Source organism: Sceloporus occidentalis, unplaced genomic scaffold (genome assembly GCF_023333645.1).
Source record: "Sceloporus occidentalis isolate IW3139 unplaced genomic scaffold, rSceOcc1.0.p SCAF_17, whole genome shotgun sequence".
NCBI classification, from domain to species: Eukaryota; Metazoa; Chordata; class Lepidosauria; order Squamata; family Phrynosomatidae; genus Sceloporus; species Sceloporus occidentalis.
The window spans coordinates 5,828,559-5,850,024 of NW_028316997.1; the positions used below are offsets into that span (position 1 = coordinate 5,828,559).

Below are 21,466 nucleotides of genomic sequence, written 5' to 3' on the forward strand. Positions count from 1 at the left end.
AAATATTTTTTTTATTTTTTAAATACCAAGGAAGAGTCAATAGCTAAGCCACTGCTAGCTGATTTTAGGGAACTGTTACAACAAACATGGGATTGGCTGACACAAGAAAAACTTCTTAAAGTAATTAAACATTGTTAAGGTAGATAAGGCCCCAGGGATGGATGTTATATACCCAAGGGTACTTAAGGAGCTAAGCTAATTCTGGCCAGACCATTGGTTTTAGGGATTTTGTTTCAGTTCAGGAATAGTATTAATAGACTGGTGGAAGGCAGATGTGGTGCCCAGATTTAAAATCTTAGCCAGGCAATTATAGTCCCCCTGGGGGGGAAAAACTACTAATCGGAAGGATTTAGAAATAATTGTAGACAACAGACATAGCAACAGCACGCAATGCCAATCAGCAGCTGCAAAGGCCAATAAGATATTGGTATATATAGGGTATTATTCATGGAAGCAGGATATCATCTTGCCTATTTATAAGTCAATTATAAGACCTCACCTTGAATATGCGGTGCAATTTTGGGCACCAGTCCTTAAAAAAGGACATTATGGAACTCACTGTCAACATTCCTCTTTAGATAACCAATTCCTTTCAACCTTACAAGAAGCTGCGATCTCTCTTACCTCTCATTTACAATCAATAAATTGGGAATCTGCCAGCAGCATCCCTTGTCACCCACGATTCACCTCCACACAGTTTACCCATTGCAATCCACAGTAAGTCAGCCCCCCCTACTATAAAGTCCTTATGGTTGCTCCCCAAACTCCATCAGAATATCAAAACATTAGTTAATTTGACCAGTTTATGGCTCTATAACATAATACTATGTGTATGGTTTACATTCTAAGCCCATGAGGCTGGTAAAAATGTGCTTTATTTTCACAATTTATACATCCAAATGCCATAATTATATTTGTATAGTAAACTGCTCTGCAACTAAATTGGATTATATAATGCACTCATATAAGTTGTTTGTCTACATTGTACCAACAAATCCCCATGTGAAAGCTAAATTATCTCCTCGTGTAACGTGTCCTGTATATGTTTATTCGCAACAAAATCATATATTGTTACTTACAACAAAAAATGTATCCAGACTTTTAGCAGTTCCACAAATACAAATACATCCATATCATCTTTGTCCCTTTGGCTCTTGTCCCTCATTCTCCCTTTTTCATTCTTCCCATCTATTCAAAACACAGAGTGAAGCAAGTGTGATTTGTTAGTGACCTCTGAAGAAGCGCCACGGGCGAAACACGTCAGGTGCACAACATTTGCCCTTATTGTCACTGGACAATAATACTGACATTTTCATTTATTATTTTGCCAATACATTTATTTGATGATTTTTTAGATGTTTATCAAATATGCATTCAGTTTTTAAGTCTTTTATATATGTTTATTACTCCCTTTTATCATTGAAGCAATCACATCAATATATTATTACGATTGGGAGATTTTAGTTATGGAGAGTGACAAAAAAAATAAAAATTGGGCCTTAGAGGTGATATTATAATGTTGTATAAAAAAAGAGTTCTTCAGTAACCTGTTGATTAACAGACATGTACAAGGAACAAAAGGTCGTCCACTGAGACGGGAAGAGAGAAGATCTTATTGAAATCAAAGCAAGATATACTTTACAGTAAGGGCAATAAAGGTATAGAATTCACTGCCAAGATAGGTGGTGCTCTAAAATACATTAAATGCCTTCAAAAGGGTCTGGATAGAAAAACAGGATATAACTGACAGAATAAACATTAATATTTAATCCAAAGAGAAATCTGATTGCCCTTTGTAGTCAACATGGAATTTTTCCCTTACAGTGCAAAATTCGAGAAATCCCTTAATTGGGGGAGGGGTTAGCCTTCATTTGGATCAAAAGCAGGAAGGCTAGGTAGAAGTGTTGAAGTTGATGGACTTAGGTCTTCTTGAATCTAAATTACTAATTTACTATATTTTTTCACCAAAGCATATGAAGCAATGTTGTACTCTGAATATATACGCTCATATTTTAAATTCTAAAGTTCCACGTTATATAACAACGTATATCATTCCAATTAAGTTGAAGGCCACTTAAATCTACAAAACTAGACTGCACCTTTCCAAATGTAAAAATGTACCTCCTAGAGTCATTTAATTATACTTGCATTTCTGGTGATGGTAAATGTACCATATAACACTGCTTTGGAATATTAGATAGTGTTTCTGTGATTTAATTGATTTTCAAATTTCTTACACCATTTTAGTTTTAAGGAATTAGTGAAGCATTGCAACAATATCGATTGTAATTTTTTCCATGGTTCCTTTTTCTGTCTCAAAGGAGAGGATTATTTAAGATTAATAATAAAATGGAAATTCCCAAATGCAGGCTGGCTGTTAGATCCTGGTCGAGATGGTGGATATAAATTGCTAATCCAACACTTTCTAATTAGTTGTACTGACTCACAATCCTATCTAAATTTGTACACATACTAAAATCGATGTTAATCATTTATGTGAATCAGGAACTAATGGCACATTCCGTGCTGCACAATCAGCATATAATTATAAGGCAAAAAATTAATGTGTTTAATTTATGTGGTGTGTAAAATCCAAGGTATGATGAATCTATAATAGTTTAATAATGGTACAACAAATTTTTTCTTTCTTTTTTTTTTTTTTAACTAAAATAATGCCAAAGCTATTGATATCTCGGCGTTATACATTTTATTTAATATCAGCGGCTTTATGTTTGCCTTCATTAACAGACAAGGGCACAATTTGATCCGAAGTCCATTTTAACCAGAACAAAGAACAGTTAATCTAGATTGTGTTCTGGTTACTTTGTCGATAAATGTAGCAATTCAAACTGACACAGCTTAATCCATCAAATCACTTGGCATTTGTGGTCCAAAAAACCCTTGGTCAGTTAAAACCTATTAGTCAGAAAAGAAACTGCCAAATCATTAATCATTTTTAAAAGCTGGCCTTCTTATGAAATAAAAATTGACTGATATCACAACTTTTCTAATAAACATCCCAGTTTCAGTTCTAGGGTAATACTTTAAATTGGGGTAGATTTATGAAAGAGTGAAAGAATTGGGTATCTTTTACACACCAAACACAGTAGAGAAAAATATATTGATATTGATACATCTATATCAGTTAATCTCTGTTTATCTGTATCTGTTATCTGTATATACAGTGCTGTAAAAAAAGCATTTGCTCCTTCCTAATTTCTTCTATTTTTGCATAATGGTCACACTTAAGTGTTTCAGATCATCAACCTCAGCCAGAGAACACTTTTAATTGCTTGATAGTCTCTTTTGGGTTACAATGCAAATCAGTCCCTCTGATTCACCTCCTTGGTATGCAATATAGCCATGGAAAATTAGATTGGACTTGCCAAACTTGGGCTACTTTGACACAGTGGCGGTCTAAGCAATATATGGCCATATAGTGTGACGGAATCCCAATATGCCATAGGTGTTTTTTTGAATGGTATTTGTTGGGTATGTGGTAAATTCTTCCTTTGTTTTATATACTTATTGGTCATTATTATTCTTGCAGCAACCTAAGAACCTGAATGTTTATGCCTTTTATGTATTTTAGGTTGTGTGCTCACTGATTTCTGTATCATTTTAATATTAGACAAAGATAACCAGAGTTAAACACAAAATGCAGTTTCTAAGCCATTTGGCCTACCAAAATTCCACCAACAGGGTATAGATGGCTTATCCAAGAGGCTACAAAAGAGACCAGACTAACATGTAAAGAACTGCAGTCCTCATTTGCCTCAGTTTAGGTCACTGTTCACAATTCGACAATAAGAAAAACACTGCTGACCAAAAAGAACACTAATGCTCATCTCACATTTTCAAAAAAACATCTTGATGACCCCCAAGACTTTGAGAATAAAAGATCAACTTTTCAGAAGACATGGATCCTGTTACATCTATTGTAAAGCTAACTCAGCATTCCACAATATGAACATCATACCAACAGTCAAACACGAAGGTGGTGTGATATCAGGGGCAGCTTTGCTGCTTCAGGATGTGGGCAACTTGCAGTAATGAATGGAACCATGAATTTTGCTCTCTACCATAAAGTCATGAAGGAGAATGTCTGGCCATCAGTTTGCGACATAAAACTCAAGTGCGGTTGAGTTATACAGTAGGACAATGATCCGAAACACACAAGCAAGTTACACCTCTGAATGGCTCAAAAGGAACAAAATGAAGTTTGTAAAAGACTTGCAGGTTATGGTAAAAGTTTGATTGCAGTTGTTTCTGCCAAGGGTGGCACAACCAGTTATTAGGTGTAGGGGCAATAATTTTTTATATGGGTCATATAGGTTTTGATTAACTCTTTACCTTCGATAAATGAAGCTTTCATTTAAAATCTGCATTTTATGTTTACACACATTGTTTTTGTCTCATATTAAAAGTAAAACTTATATACAGATACATACACCATATATAGCTTGGATCAGTGTTATACCAAATGATCTAAAGATTTTATTCAAAATGTGTCAGGAGTTATTTTACCCTCATTGATATGGACACTAAGATTAAAGAATCCTAAAACCTTAATTATCAGTGAATCTACAAAAAGTGAAACATCAATAACCCTCAATTAAACGTAAAAAGCAGATGTACAGTGACAAACCTCTCAGCATATTCTCTCATTTAGCACATAAAAGGATGAAAAGTAGATAATGAGTAGATAAAAATTGTTTAAGAGACTTTCCAGTATTTGTCATTAAAAGCCTTCAGCGCATAAATAGCAATTGATTTGTAAGGTATTTGTGACCTTACTATGACAATGAATTAAACTGAAATAGCTATGAAGAACCATCATAACCTATTAAAGTTACAAGTGAGATCTAAAGAAGAAAGTTGACCTCTACAAATATGAAACAATTTTTTAGCCGTATTTACATGATTATGGTTCATTTTATAGTAATCAATCTGTAACCAGACTCACTCAGCACAGTATTAATCAGTCTATTATAGAATAAACTAATTCAACTCAGTTATAAAATCCAGAAGATCAAAATATGTTTTATCAGTCTTGGCTAGCATTCCATATGCAATGTGACAAACCTCGGAACTTTATCAAAACCTACAAACACTTGGGGCCCTTTATGGCTTGCATTAATTTATTATTAAGCAATACCTCCATTAGGTGCAAATAGGTAAACTGCTATACTCAAATTATAGAATAATTTAATATTTGTGCAAAATCCACCACTGTAAAAATACTTGGAAGTCTACAATGTGACCAAGACAAGTACTCAAACAAGTGCACACATGACAAAGCTAGGGTGAAATAATCAGTAAGCCCATAATTGTTGCATACCCTCAGGATTTCAGACACTCAAAGCAGGACACTTTTGTGAATTATTCCAAATTGTCTGTTTATTTTTTAGATTTTTTGTCCCTGCCATGTTATACACTGGCCTCATTGTCTATGTTGTTTTTTTATCCAAATACAGAAAATAGGTAATTTTGTGCAAGCATAAATAAAATAAATACGTTTTGGATGTTTGCTAACAAAGAAACCAACCAATTCATTTATTAGTTATTAAAGTTTGAATAATTTATCTTTCAATTAAAATTGATAGGTAAATGTGTGTTAATAAGAGACCCTGTCTGCAGTATGCAATTTTTGCTCAGGATTCATTTTTATCATAACATGGGATTGATTTATTAACCCCTTTGTGACAAAGGCTGATTTTACTTTTTGTACCCTTCGTGACAATGGCCGTTTTAACATTTCTGCGCTGCTCGTGTTTAGCTGTAATTTTCTTCTTTCCCGTTTACTGAACCCACACACATTATATATTGTTTTTTTCAGGACAAGAAGGGCTTTCTTTAGATGACATTGTTTTGATTGTATCATATTATTTACTATTAAAAAAAGTATAAAATATGGTGAACAATTTAGAAAAAAATGACTGTTTCTAACTTTTAGTTGAAAAATCTTTTACTCATCTATAAAAGGTAATGAAAAAACCTGCTAAATAGATTCTACTATTTGTTTTTTTTGCTTTTTTCTACACATTATGGGGGAAAAAGTACAGGTAGCGTTTTGCTATTTCAAAGCCATTTTTTCCAAATCTGGTAATTCTTCCCCTCATGTGCCATTTCGGGTATCTTTGAAGCCGGCCAATGCAATTTACCCCATCAAGTCATATATTTTTGAAAACTAGACAGCCCAGGGTATTCCAAATGCTAGTATTTTAACCCTTTTCAAGCACTAATTCTACCATCAGCCTTTGTCAAACTTTATGGTAGTAATTTTTTTTGCATTTGTTTTTTTCACACACATTTTACTTTAGGTATGAATAAACAGGTTCTGGTATATGTCACTATCATAAAACACCCCAATATGTGTTTAGCAACATCTCCTGAGTACAGCGATACCTCACATGAATGATTTTGCCTGGCTGTTTGGGGGCAAAAGGGCCACATTTGGGGCATGCGCATTTTTCAATGTTGAACTTTGGCATTTGGGGATCCACTGCCCATGCCCTATTTGGCACATCTTTGAGCCGGGCCATTTCAGTGTGCCCAATAAATCCATATATTTTTGAAAACTAGACACCCCAGGGTATTTCAAATGCTAGTATTTTAACTCTTTCCATGCACCATATCTACCACCAGCCTTTGTCAAACTTTGTGGTAGTCATTTTTTTGCATTTGTTTTTCCACACACATTTTACTTCAGGTATGAATTAAAAGGTTCTGGTATATGTCACTATCACAAAACACCCAATATGTGTTCAGCAACATCTCCTGAGTACAGCGATACCTCACATGAATGATTTTGCCTGGCTGTTTGGGGGCAAAAGGGCCACATTTGGGACATGCGCATTTTTCAATGTTGAACTTTGGCATTTGGGGATCCACTGCCCATGCCCTATTTGGCACATCTTTGAGCCGGGCCATTTCAGTGTGGCCAATAAAGCCATATATTTTTGAAAACTAGACACCCCAGTGTATTTTAAATGCTGGTATTTTAACTCTTTGCATGCACACATTTTACCACCAGAATTTTTTCAAAGTTTGCAGTAGTATTTTTTTGTGTGTATTTTTCCCCCACACACCTACTTTATGTATGAATTTACAGCTCCTGGTTTATGCCGCTGTCACATGACACCCCAATATGTGTTCAGCAACATCTCCTGAGCGCAGTGATACCCCACATGCATGGGTTTGTCATTTTTGGGGGGAACTAAAAGGCCACATTTGGTACGTGTGCATTTTTCTAATTGGAAATTAGATGTGTGGCCATCCTTCCCCCCGTGTTATTTGGGACATTGTTGAACCCGGCCAATTCAATTTACCCCATCAAATCATACATTTTTTCAAAGTAGACACCCCATGGGAATTTAATATGCCAGTATTTTAACTCTTTCCATGCGAGAATTGTTTTAAGCTAATGTGCTAATTTTAGGACTTGCTCACAAAAATATATTTTTTATATATATAATTTTTTTTTTTTGCCTTTTTTAAAAGTGACATCAGTGGGAAATTATTTTTACACTTTACTGTTTTTTTTACTATTTTTTTCTAATTATTATTAATTTTATTTTATTTTTTTATTTATTTTTACTAATCACACTGTGATTAGAAAGCTGGGCTCCATTGACTTGCATGGTTGAATGCAGTACCTGTATTCAACCTGCAAGTGGAGCCAGAGTTCTCTAGAGGGTCAGGAGACCGTCTAGCGAACTTTTTCACCTTTATTGGTTTTTTTCTCCGGAGCGGTCACAGTCCATCCAAAGGTAAGTGTTTGGTGTCGCTGGATGCCTCCTGATCGAGGCATTCCAGCGACACCATTAAAGTTTAGGAGGTGATCGTTGACCGCCTCCTAAACGCTTTTAAAACGGGCGTCCGCCGCCATACAATGTATGGCGGTTGTTGACGCCCCGGGGAGGGGCCAGACATGGCCCCTGGTGCCGATCGTGGCGTTACTGAATGCCTCGAGGTCCAGGCATTACAGCAACGCCGTTTGGGTGCAGAAAGCGAACGTAGATCGCTTTCTGCACCCGTTTAAAGGCGTGCCGGTTCTGGTACGTCATTTGTCATAATCGACTTGTTTTTTCCGTGCTGTGCCAGAACCGGCAATTGTCATTAAGGGGTTAAATTAATGTTTTCCTTTCTGCAATTAATTTTGTTGCTTAAAAACACATTGAATATACATTTTGAAGGGAAAAAAAAAAGATATGGGATTTTTAGTATCCTACATTTAATTTTGCTAATGGTACATAAATTGCATTCAATTTGTGTATGTTGCATGCCTTCAATTACACTTGATTACAAATTAAATTATGCAATGATGCATGTGATATGATGTGTATGTCGCTCAAATAATGAAAAATTCTTCTTTTTCAACATATAACTAGAATATTTATTTTTAAACTTATTTTACCGATTAATAGATAGAGGCTAATACAAAATGGCACTTGAAAATAACACATCTAAATCTAAACACAGATCATCTACACTTGATACAGTTCTGCTACAATGCTTTCCACACTCACCTTTACTATGTAAGCAAGAAACAGAAGTGTGAATATACATATATTTACAGATCCATTATTTATTTCATTTTCCCTATACTTCATCATTCATACACAGCACATTTATTGTATACCTCCTTTATTTGTAAGACATGAATAACACAAAAATAAGCAAGCATATTCTGTAGTTTATTACTTGAAAGAGAGTAGCAAATATTGTGTGCATTGTGTTGGGTTTTATGTAATTGATGTAAAGTTAGATGAGTTTTGTGTGGAAGAACTTGGTCTGCACAGAGCCCTGACCTCAATCCCACTGAATATCTTTGGTATGAACTGGAAAGGATATTGCAAGCCAGGCCTTCTCATCCAACATAAGTCCCTGACCACACAGATGCTCTACTGTATGAATGGGGGAAGATTACCACAAAAACATTACAAAATATTGAGGAATATTAATGTCTATGTATTTAGAATATAATAAAAGTCCCTGTTGGTGCAGTGATCAGGTTCCCAATACTTCTATCCATATAGTGTATCTATAGGTGGATAGACCCACTGGTACAAATGTAAAAGCGATCATGGAATTCACATTTGTTATCAAGGGTGGCTAAAGGGCTGAATTTCTAATCATTTAAACTGTGTAAGATGTTAAATATGTAAAAACTTTACAATGTGTGTGAGATAGTGATGTATCCATGGATTATTTGTAAAGTGTCACCGGGTATTTGTTTGGTTTATGAACAGGAGTCCTGTTAAAGCTAACTTGCTCTGCTGATGGAATTCACTTACCTCGGGGCTGTCTGACAAGTATCTATTTATTTGTTTCAGAAATACAGCATACATGATGCTTAGCTGCACTAGAGTATTGCATACTCTATATGCATCTTATAACATAGAAGTCTCAGTTCCAGAACAACTAAAGCACTAAATGCTTGATTCTCCATGCATATTTCAGGTATTTTATTTTATTGTGTACCAGAAATATATGAGTATGCCAGTCAATCCAGCAATAATGAGTGTTTAAACAAATACTGCCAATTATTATATATTTTTTTGTAATTAAAAAATGTACCACACTTATCAGAGTTATCACACTCAGATAGTACACAGCCATATTGTTAATGCAATTATAGATTTGATATCAACTGTATTATCAAAATTTAGAAATGTTCATTTTCCTAATATCAGTTCTTCACAAAACTGAATGAATAATGGTTTTTCTCTTGTCTTCATGTATAGCGTCAACTGTCATGCAAATATTTTGGGATGGTATCCAAAAATGATTAGATGTCAATTGAATAAAAATGTATTTTTCCTGGCACACTTTCCCTTGATTAATTTAGGAACAGGGTAAGTGGATACCTGCCAATGCCAGTTCATCAATCCGAATGATAGAAGCAATGTATTCTGCAACACTCTTCTGGTTGGCATTCCACTGTCTCGACTCTCTCCACTACAGTCTATCCTTAATGCCGCTGCTAGGCTCATCTTCCTTGCACGTCGCTCCTCTTCTGCTTCCCCCCTCTGTGAAACCCTCCACTGGCTTCCGATTACCTTTAGAATTAAATTTAAGATCCTGGTACTGACATATAAGGCCATCCACAATACCACTCCTCCGTACATTTCTGACCTCATTAGCAAATACTCTCCTACTCGATCCCTACGTTCCTCCCATGGGCTAAGGCTCTCCTCCTCACTCATCACCTCTTCCTTTTCCCGTCTACAAGATTTCACTCGAGCTGCCCCATATCTCTGGAATCTGCTCCCAAGGAACCTTCAGAATTCACCCTCCCTCCCGACATTCAAGAAACATCTAAAAACCCACTTCTTCAGAGAAGCATACCATCTTAGCTGCTAGAACATCCTTGTCATTGATACCCCCACAATACCTCTCACCCTTTCTCTATGCCTTATGTTTATCACCCCATTTTCCCTCTAGATTGTAAGCTTGCGAGCAGGGCTCTCTCCACCAAATGTATCGGTTTGTCTTAGTCTGTCAATTCTTGTCTTGTCATATCCCTTGAATTTATGTATTGTATTAAGCGCTGCGTAAACTGTTGGCGCTATATAAATAAAAGATAATAATAATAATAATAATATTTGATCAGTGTTGAATTTAGTCCTATTTGCTAAGAAAAAAAATGTGGAGATGTAGTTTGTGTCATCACCTACATTCTTACTGCCAATCCGTGGGGATGTTGAAATATAACTATATGATCCTTAGTCTATAGACAACCAACACTGGCATATTCAATTTAACAATGGTTGGACAGTTATGTGATAGCTAAACAAAACACAGTACAACAGGTAATTTTCTATGTGCCTGCCTATCTAATATGTATGGCAAAAAAACAATGCCCTGTCTAAGTTATAAAGAGAAACAGAGCTAAACAGCTCTCGTATTTGCTTCTATGTATTTGTCCAAGCAAAGCTTTTACACAATATACGCAAGAGGGGGGAAAATAAATGAAAACGCAAATCTTCAAACAGAAATCTAATCCTTTTAAGCATACAGTTCTCCTGAGGATTCACATCCACAATGCACCAAAGACACTTGATTTGTAGCTTGTGCTTGCAATGAAAGAATATCTAGCAATGTTGAGAACAGACAGAAATCCAAATTTACATTTTAAACAAAAGGCTTTGAAATAATCATACTGCTTATTTCTCCGTAACTGTAAACTGCCCGCATGTACAGGCTGAATTTCGTTTACAGGTTGAGTACCAATGAGATGGATAGTGTTTTGTAAAAACACGGTATTAGTACATAAGTACCCAGGCTATGAGTTACATTATCCTGGCAAAACTATACTAATCCCTGAAACTCAGTGATACTTGAATATAGGTTTAAATAAGAAGACCCATGGAAAAAGACAAATCTCCTTTAGTACAGTGCTGTGTACAGTAATGTGGGCTAGAGTTGTCAAAAAAATTATTTTATCTCATTTTGTTCCAATAAACCTTTTATCTATAGATGGAAGACTGTCATTGTTGTGAGTGGTGCCATTTTTGGGGAGGCTTTCACTGCTCCAATACCGCACTGAACTGATTAATTATGACAATGTTAACAAGGACCTTTATTACATTGCCTTTCATTAGTCAGAGTGTCTGCCTGGGTGATTGACAATGAGCCATTCTACTGATTACCACAGACAGTATGATAAGGCGTTTGCTTAGTAGCTAACAGTGCTAGAAAACATACAAATGGCTAACACACAGCCTGGTAACAGTATATTATACAAAAAAGAAATACAAAAGTATTTTTAAACTGATACAGGCAATACTAGGACGTACCCCCTTTAAATACCAATTAGATTTCATGATAAGTTTAATTGATGCTCATACACCTTTTTTCTGTATCACATACATATCTCACAATATGTGTACAAATTGGTTATCACCAAAACTGGAGAAAGGTAACATGGAGTTTTAGAATAGCAGATTTAAAAATGAATAACTTCAAGAAATAAAATGCTTGGAAAGCAGACCATGTATAATTAAATCACTCGATTATGAAGATACACTGTATTCATCTTACTAGCATACAGTGTAGGGCTGCAACTAACGATTATTTTAATAATCGATTAGTTGGCCGATTATTTTTTCGATTAATCGATTAATCGGATAAAAAAAAACAATATGCAAATTTTTTGTTTATTTAAAATTTAATGAACTGAATGTTAAAAAACAACTTAAAATTTACATTAACATTTTTATTTTGTTATGATGTAATAAAAAAACAATATGTTCAAAGTACAAAAACCCAAACACAATATTTATGAAACAAAATAACACCAAACATTCTGAAAAGAGGTGGACTATTACTGTTCAAGAAACTTTGCCCTGGCACTTTGCACCCAGCACTTTGCACCCAGCACTTTGCACCCAGCCCTGGCACTTTGCACCCAGCACTTTGCCCCACCCCTGGCACTTTGCACCCAGCACTTTGCACCCAGCCCTGGCACTTTGCACCCAGCACTCAGCACTTTGCCCCAGCCCTGGCACTTTGCACCCAGAACTTTGCACCCAGCCCTGGCACTTTGCACCCAGAACTTTGCACCCAGCCCTGGCACTTTGCACCCGGCACTTTGCACCCAGCACTCAGCACTTTGCCCCAGCCCTGGCACTGTGCACCCAGCACTTTGCACCCAGCCCTGGCACTTTGCACCCAGAACTTTGCACCCTGGCAATTTGCACCCAGCCCTAGGCACTTTGCACCCAGCACTTTGCACTGTGCCCCTGCACCCAGTCTCCAACTCTGCCCTGCACCCAGCCCTGCCCCCACATTCTGCCCTGCCCCCACACTCACACCCTGCACCCACTCTGCCCTGCACCCACACTCACACCCTGCACCCACTCTGCCCTGCACCCAGTCTCCAACTCTGCCCTGCACCCAGTCTCCAACTCTGCCCTGCACCCCCACCCCCACTCTGCCCTGCACCCAGTCTCCTGCCCTGCCCCCACACTCACACCCTGCCCTGCATCCCCACCCCCACTCTGCCCTGCACTCAGTCTCCTACCCTGGCCTGCCCCCCCACCCCCACTCTGCCCTGCATCCCCTGAAACCCCACCCCGCGAATCGCTCTGTGCGAAGGGAGCCACTCGCACAGAGCGAACCGCTCTGTGCGAACGGAGCCACTCGCACAGAGCGAACCGCTCTGTGCGAACGGAGCCACACGCAACTAAAAGAAGGCGGAGAGTGCAGCGGAAGCGGGGAACGCTCGCGGAGGTAAGTAAAAGGAGCCGAGTGCTCCAACAACGAATCGATCACTCGATTAATCGATAACGGAAATCGTCGACAACGATTTCCGTTATCGATTATTATCGATTTTATCGATTCGTTGTTTCAGCCCTAATACAGTGTACACAAAATGATATGCAGATTCTTTAGCCACATAAAAACAAAGCTGTTTTTTTATTTTGTGTAGCCTTCGTGACAATGGCTATTGTAACTTTCCGCAGCGCTCGCATTTAGCTATGTAGCATTTTTCTGGATAAGATCTATAGATACCATTATTTTAATCATATCTTATTTACTAGTAAAAGATATATAAAATATAGTGAAAAATCACTTTTCCTTAATTTATTTGAAAAGTATTTTACTCATCTATAAGAGCTAATGAAAAACCCTGATAAATATAGTAGATTCTACTATTTGTCCTAAGTTTAGAAATACCCAATGTTTTTATTAGACTTGGGCACCAGGGGGCTCTTCGTGTTCGTCTTCGTGCTCGTCTTCGGGAAAAAAAACCCCTTCATATTCCGCGAATATATCGCCTGGTCCTGTCTTCTCTTCGGGCGAATATTTGTGGACATTCTTCGTGTTCGTTTTTTCTTCATTTTCCCCGGTTAAGGGGTTAATACGGGGTTAAAGCCGCTCTGGCGCCAGGAGTTTAAATCTCCGTATGAGCAACTCTATTCGTCGTCAGCAGGAGGGCTCGTCTGCCATTGGTTGATGGCAGACGAGCCCCCTGCTGGCGACCAATAGGGTCGCTCATACAGACTGCTAAACTCCTGGTGCCGTAACTTGTCCGGCAGATCCCACTGGTCTCCCTGTTCTAGCATTTATTAACTGATAGAACAGGGAGACCAGTGGGATCTGCCGGGTAAGTTGCAGCATTGGGATTTTAAAAGTCTGTACGAGCGACTCTGTTGGTCGCTCGTACAGACTTTTAGGCTCCTGGTGCTGTAACTTACCCGGCACATCCCACTGGTCTCCCTGTTCTATCAGTTAAATGTCGTTCGTACGGACATTTAACGGATAGAACAGGGAGACCAGTGGGATGTGCCGGGTAAGTTGCAGCATTGGGGTTTTAAAAGTCTGCACGAGCGACCAACAGAGTCGCTCGTGCAGACTTTTAAAACCCCAATGCTGCAACTTACCCTGCCGATGCCACTGGTCTCCCTCCCTGTTCAATTAGTTAGTCTGTGCCAGGTTAAATGTCCGTACGAGCGACCAATAAAGTCGTTCGTACGGACATTTAACGGATAGAACAGGGAGACCAGTGGGATGTGCCGGGTAAGTTGCAGCATTGGGGTTTTAAAAGTCTGCACGAGCGACCAACAGAGTCGCTCTTGCAGACTTTTAAAACCCCAATGCTGCAACTTACCCTGCCGATGCCACTGGTCTCCCTCCCTGTTCAATTAGTTAGTCTGTGCCAGGTTAAATGTCCGTACGAGCGACCAATAAAGTCGCTCGTACGGACATTTAACTAATTGAACAGGGAGGGAGACCAGTGGGATGTGCCGGGTAAATTGCAGCATTGGGGTTTTAAAACCCCAATGCTGCAACTTACCCTGCAGATGCCACTGGAATTCCATAGGTTCGCTGTCAGGGGTTAACTTACAAAGACTGTGCGAGTGAGCCTATTGGTCACCTGCAGGGTCTTCCTCTGGCATCAACCAATTGGTGGATGCCAGAGGAGGTCCCTGTAGGCGACCAATAGGCTCATTCGCACTGCCCTGTAACCCGTGACGGCGAACCTGCGGATTTCCACTTCCGGGAACTGCCGTGATGCTGCGAAGACAAGGTAAGTTAGAAGGGGGGGGAGAATGGTAGACGAAGACGAAGACAATCACGAAGATCTTCGTGGTGTGTGTCTTCGTCTTCGCCTACGTTTTACCGCCGCCGTCTTCTCTTCAGCGTGTCTTCGGAACAAACACGAAAACGCACTCTTCGTGTTCGTTTTCATGTTCGCCCGAAGACGAATGCACAAGTCTAGTTTTTATGATATTACTTTTTTAGCAAGTTATATGGTAATAATACAGGTAGCATATGGTAATTTCAAAACCATTTTTTTCAAAACTGGTTATTCTGCCCCATGTATTATTGGAAACCTGCCAATTTAATTTACCTAATATAATATATTTTTGAAAACTAGACATTTACATGGTAATTCAAATTCTGGTAGGTTAACTTTTTTCATGCCAGGATTTGTGGGAAGATAAAGCACCAATTTTTGTACTTGCTCATAAGTTTATTTTTTCTTTTACATTTTTGGACATATTTTCTTTGAACTGGATAATTCCCCTTATGATATCATGGTGACATCACTGGGGTCTTTTAAATTTTTAAATGTTATTATATTTTTATTTTTTAACAAGTTATACCCCCATAAAGGTACATCAATTGTCGTTAGGGGGTTAATTACTATTTTAGTATATATACTATGTTACTGAACAATATACCGTATTTGCTCGATTTTAAGATGAGGTGTTTTCCCAGAGCAAATGCTCTGAAAAATAGCCCTCATCTTATAATTGGGGTCGTCTTATAATCAGACCTCAAATAGGTCTGACTATGAGACTAAGATCCAGATCCCCCGCAGCGCTGCAGGGGACCTGGATCCTCCTGCCCCCCCCCCAACTTACCGGTGCTTCTGCGTCCCTGGTGTGTATGTGGGGCAGCGTGTAGACGTCTACGCGATTCGCATAGACAACTTCCGCTGCAGCCGGAAGGAGGTGCGGTTAGCAGCGGGGGTTGTCTGCGTCCATCGCGCAGATCTTCCCCAGCTGTCAGAAATCAGAGTTCCCTGCACCGGTGTCAGAGATCAGAGTTCCCCGCACTGGTAATTCTCTCTGACAGTCGGAGGGTGTATGCGCGATGGACGCAAACAACCCCCGCTGCTAACCACACCTTCTTCCGTCTGCAGCAGAAGTTACCTACACAATTTTTTTCCTATAGGGTCATCTTATATTCAGGCTTTTTCTTTTTTTCCTAAATTAATATTCCGATTTTGGGGGGTTGTCTTATAAACAGGGTCGTCTTATAATCGAGTAAATACGGTATCTACAACCAAAGAACATATACAGAAACAAAAGAACTACAAATTAGAAACATTGTGACCTTATCTGTGCTATCTCAGGTTATGTGATTTTATAAGATATATATACTGTATTTGCCCGAATATAAGCCACACTTAAAGTAGGGGTGCCGCCTATAATCGGGGTTTAGCGCAGGGATGCGCAGTTTGTATCGCCCGACGACCCGGGACATGCATGTATCAGTAAATACAATACAAAAATACAAATCTTATGATGTCATATATGAGTCATGTTGGGCTGTCCCTTACCTGAGAAAGATAACACAGCTTCTTAGGCTATTAAACACTGAATGTTTTTTCTTTCTATAAAGGCCAACTGTCACACTGTTAATTTATGGAGATGCTTTATATGACCTCCAGAATCCCTCATGCATTTGCAAGGAGGGCAATTTAAAGGGATCTCTCAGCTATCATGGGCATCTACGTGTTTGTGATAGATGAAGCATCCTTTTGATTTTGTTTTTCTTAGATATGCAAGGCCCACTCTCTTAAAAGATGGACGGCTGAGGGCATCCAGGCACTGCACATGTATGGATATTTAAAACTGCAATGCATTTATTTTGGATATAATTTGTTTCATTATTAGGTGAGTTGACATTATTTGACACAATGTAACATAAGTTTGAAACACTACTTATATCCGCAGTATATTGATTCAGAATATGTGCAGCAAACAGTTTATGCCTTTAAAAATTGGGCCTTACATGTAAAAAAAATCTCTTTAATGACTTAAATCCCATCATGCCTGAAAACCATTACAGCTCTATCACATCATTTACTAAACTAAAATTGTGTCAACAATAGGCAGCTTCATGATAATCAAAAAAAAGAGAAGTAATTTTCACTCTTATTCATATTTGTATCTCATAACCACCAGTGAAAGCTATTTTAAAACCTCATTAGTTCTGCTCATATGAACCATCAGGACTCTTATTTCGAAATCACCTCCTGCCATAAAACCAAGTAATATTTTTCAAAATTAACCCTTCACAGTGACTGTAGCAGCAGCAGAAGCAGCAGATTCAAGTTTTGTTTATGAAAATTAGATGATTTTGTTTTAACAATTAATAAGTTATACTAAAATTAATACGTTAATTCCAATATATATTATGTATATATTTCCCTGTCTCTATCCCTCTATATATATACCATATATAACCATATAAAACACATTGATTTGGAGTGATTTTCATCAGCTGTCAACAATTCCATTGAATTCTATGTGTTTAATATAGGTTTTTGGTGATTTCTTTGATATACAGGATATGGAACAAAATAAATGGACATTAAGTCAAAATGTACAACTAGTACAAAGAGAAAAACACAAAAAGTTTTTTATTATTAAGGTACAGCATCTAATGCTAGTAGACTGATGTTTTATATTAAAATAAATAAATATAGATCAAAGCATATTATTGTTTCCTATACAGTAATAAATACATTGTTCTCTTTCTTGATTTATAGTCACTAGATACTCCATATGAGCTCTTTGTTTCTTGGGGCACTGTGCCCAAGGAGAAACCTCCACAATAGGGAACCTCCAGTTCAGGGCTGTTGGATCCAAAAGAAGCTGAGGAACAAACCTTACTGGTTCGTTTCAGTTTGAGTGTGGTCCCATTGCCTGGTTACAACTATATTTCTGCATGCATCTTTCTAGTGAAGGTCTGTGCAGCTCAGAAAGTAGCTCCAGTAGATCAGTACCTGCTCTGGAGAAGATTCCATGGAAGACTTATACTAGACTTGTGCATTCGTCTTCGGGCGAACATGAAAACGAACACGAAGAGTGCATTTTCGTGTTCGTTCCGAAGACACGCCGAAGAGAAGACAGCGGTGGTAAAACGTAGGCCAAGACGAAGACACACACCACGAAGATCTTCGTGATCGTCTTCGTCTACCACTCTCCCCCCCTTCTAACTTACCTTGGCATCGTGGCATCGCAGCAGTTCACGGAAGTGGAAATCCGCACGTTCGCCGTCACGGGTTACAGGGCAGTGCGAATGAGCCTATTGGTCGCCTACACGGACCTCCTCTGGCATCAACCAATTGGTTGATGCCAGAGGAAGACCCTGCAGGTGACCAATAGGCTCACTCGCACGGCCTTTGTAACCCCTGACAGCGAACCTATGGATTTCCGCTCCCGTTAACCCCTTCGATGCTGCGTTAGATAACGGGAGCGGAAATCCGTAGGTTAACCCCTTAAGGTGCAACAAGTGCACCAGGAGCCTAAAAGTCTATACGAGCGACCAACAGAGTCGCTCGTACAGACTTTTAAAACCCCAATGCTGCAACTTACCCTGCAGATCCCACTGGTCTCCCTGTTCTATCAGTTAAATGTCCGTACGAGCGACTTCATTCATCAACCACTGGCAGACGAGCCCCCTGCTGACGATCAATAGAGTTGCTCATACGGACATTTAAACTCCTGGCGCCAGAGCGCGTTAACCCCGTATTAACCCCTTAACCGGAAAAAACGAAGAAAAACCGAACACGAAGAATGTCCACGAATATTCGCCCGAAGAGAAGACAGGAACAGGCGAATATTCGCGGAATATGAAGATTTTTTTCCCCCCGAAGACGAGCACGAAGACGAGCACGAAGAGCCCCCTGGTGCCCATGTCTAACTTATACAGCAATCTGTCCCCTGATACTGAGTGAACAGAACAGCTGATTCCCAGTACAAGATATTTCTGCATTCACCTCTAGTAGTGTTACCTGCAACAAAGGCCCCAAAAAGTGCCTCAAAACTGGGGGCCTAATAATAAAACAATTTGGGAGGGGACTGGGCTGTTGGGGAGGGAAGCATATTCTGGGTGATGGCCACTGCTTCACAAAACTGTATGGGGTGGTCTTGTATGTATTTATTACTCTTATTGCTTTAAAATCTGGTTAAATATAATACATAGGGGGATTTCATAGCCCTACTTGGGGTCTATGTATCTTTCAAATATAATCACTATAAAGCTTCTAAAAACTCTGCAATAGAAAAAAATATTAACTAGAATTAGTGAGCCTTTTCTCTGTATTTTCACAATTCAAAACTTAATTCATATTAATTGGTATTAAAAGGAAAAAATGCATGCTTTTCACTTATTGAGGACCATGTGATTCAAACAGCTATTTTGTAGGTTCAGGTACATCATACTAAAAGTCCATAAGACACACATCCTTTATTGTTTTTATTCTATCATAACGTGTAGGTAAATTTCTGGGTAGAGATTGTTGCTAACTGTGCAAGAGGTCTGGCTCAAATTAACTATGATTTTTTTATGTGGTCATATTGGCACCAAACACATCAACTAAATTGCTAATTGAATATAATACTCAAGGTGCCTGTTGTACAAAGTCAAACCTTCCTCAGGGTGTTTAGAACATTCATTATTCCAAACTATGGGTCAGGATGTATAAAAGAAAGATATGAAAAATACAATTTTAGCTTTCTTCTATTGATTGTAGGAATCAATATGATAGCTTGAAAAGTGTGCTCTAAAACCACATAGTTTTGATTTAATTTACAAGTCTTCGCAGACAAAAAAAATAAATCCCCAGAGCTATTATTAGTCTTGTAAATGAAATAAAAATCACAATTATTCAATATATTAGCATTTATTTGTTTGTCTATTTTTTACAATTATGCTACCTACAAAATTAATAAAAGGAATGGAGCACTATAGTTATGAAGAAAGGTTAACTAATTTAAATCTGTTTAGTTTAGAAAAACGTCGCCTCAGAAGGGATATGATAACATTATATAAATATATTCGGGGCCAATACAAACATCGTGTGGAAATCTGTTCATAAACAGGACTATGCATAGGACACGTGGTCATGCGTTCAGACTGGAAGAAAGGAGATTTAGTCTAAGGCAGAGGAAAGGGATTTTTACAGTAAGGACAGTAAGGATGTTGAATTCTCTGCCTGCAGAGGTAGTTTTATCGGAGTCTGTACAGACGTTTAAACTGCAACTGGATGGATACCTGGATAAACATAATATTCAGGGATATAATCTTTAATTATGGGGAAACAACTTATTGATCCAAGGAGAAATCTGACTGCCATTTTGGGGTCAAGAAGGAATTTTTTTCCCTGGTTAGTGCAAAATTGGAAAGAGCGAAACCGGGGGTTTTTTTGCCTTCTTTTGGATCAACAGCAACAAATTAACAGATATAGGAAAGGCTGAACTTGATGGACGCATGTCTTTTTTCAGCCTATGTAACTATGAACTGCAGTTTCATTATGACAGACTATATTGAAGTGAATTTCAATGTGTAACGATGGGAAAACATTTACTCATTTCCATGTAATGCATTCTATTTACATACTTTGCTTAGAGGAACAAAATGGTGTCCCACACAGCTTCACCATATTCAACACTTTAATATGCTTTATTCAACCTGTTACACAAAAGATAGTCACTTGCCTTTAGGAGAAGCTCCAGATCCAGAAACGCAGTGCAAGCTCCCTCCAAGATCCCATTTTCACATGACTGACTGGCTGCTTGAAACAGCCAATCAGTAGCAGTAAACCAATGGTCAAAATCAATCATTTTACTATAAAAAAAGTTTATGTGGTGATATCACAAGTTTATCTCAATGTAACTCATCTACAACTTAGTGTTCAGTTAATAAACCCCAGAGGAACATTATTGCATTATTTGTCCTGAATTTGCATGATCTGTATTATGGGAAAGCTTTACTTATAGTAATACTATATGACTTATTAATACAACACAAACTTTCAATAAAGAAGAATTTACTTTTTGCTACATAGTTGTTATGTGGAAATCATATACATATATTGTCTGTAACTTACTTTATAATGTCTCCTTCAAGAGCAATTACTCTTTTAATAATCTTCTGTTCTGGGTTCTTTGGCGATCTGGAAAAAAAAATATACTATTAAACATCAGTTTTATCTTTTGACATTGTACTAATCCAGCACAGTTTGACACTAAATATATACAATCTAAAGACTGGCCTAATTAAAAGAACACGCAAATTCTTTAATTCTGAATATTGACTGATATTAATTTTGTTCATACACGCATCTTATTATTAGAGACTTGCTTATGCTGTTGTTTTTAAAAGTAAAAAAGTAAAATCTTTCTCTTTCTATCTAATTCTAGTATTCACTAGA

General features: G+C 38.1%; 1 protein-coding gene across 1 annotated transcript in view; it reads right to left on the bottom strand.

Moving 5' to 3' along the window:
• LOC149302781 (mitochondrial inner membrane protease subunit 2-like) overlaps positions 1-21,466 on the bottom strand; it is a 484,643-nt gene that overhangs the window by 142,989 nt on the left and 320,188 nt on the right. The window contains exon 3 of the mRNA XM_089481981.1: positions 21,143-21,208. Coding sequence (XP_089338107.1) covers positions 21,143-21,208 — 66 coding nt within the window. The remainder of the gene's footprint in view (positions 1-21,142; positions 21,209-21,466) is intronic.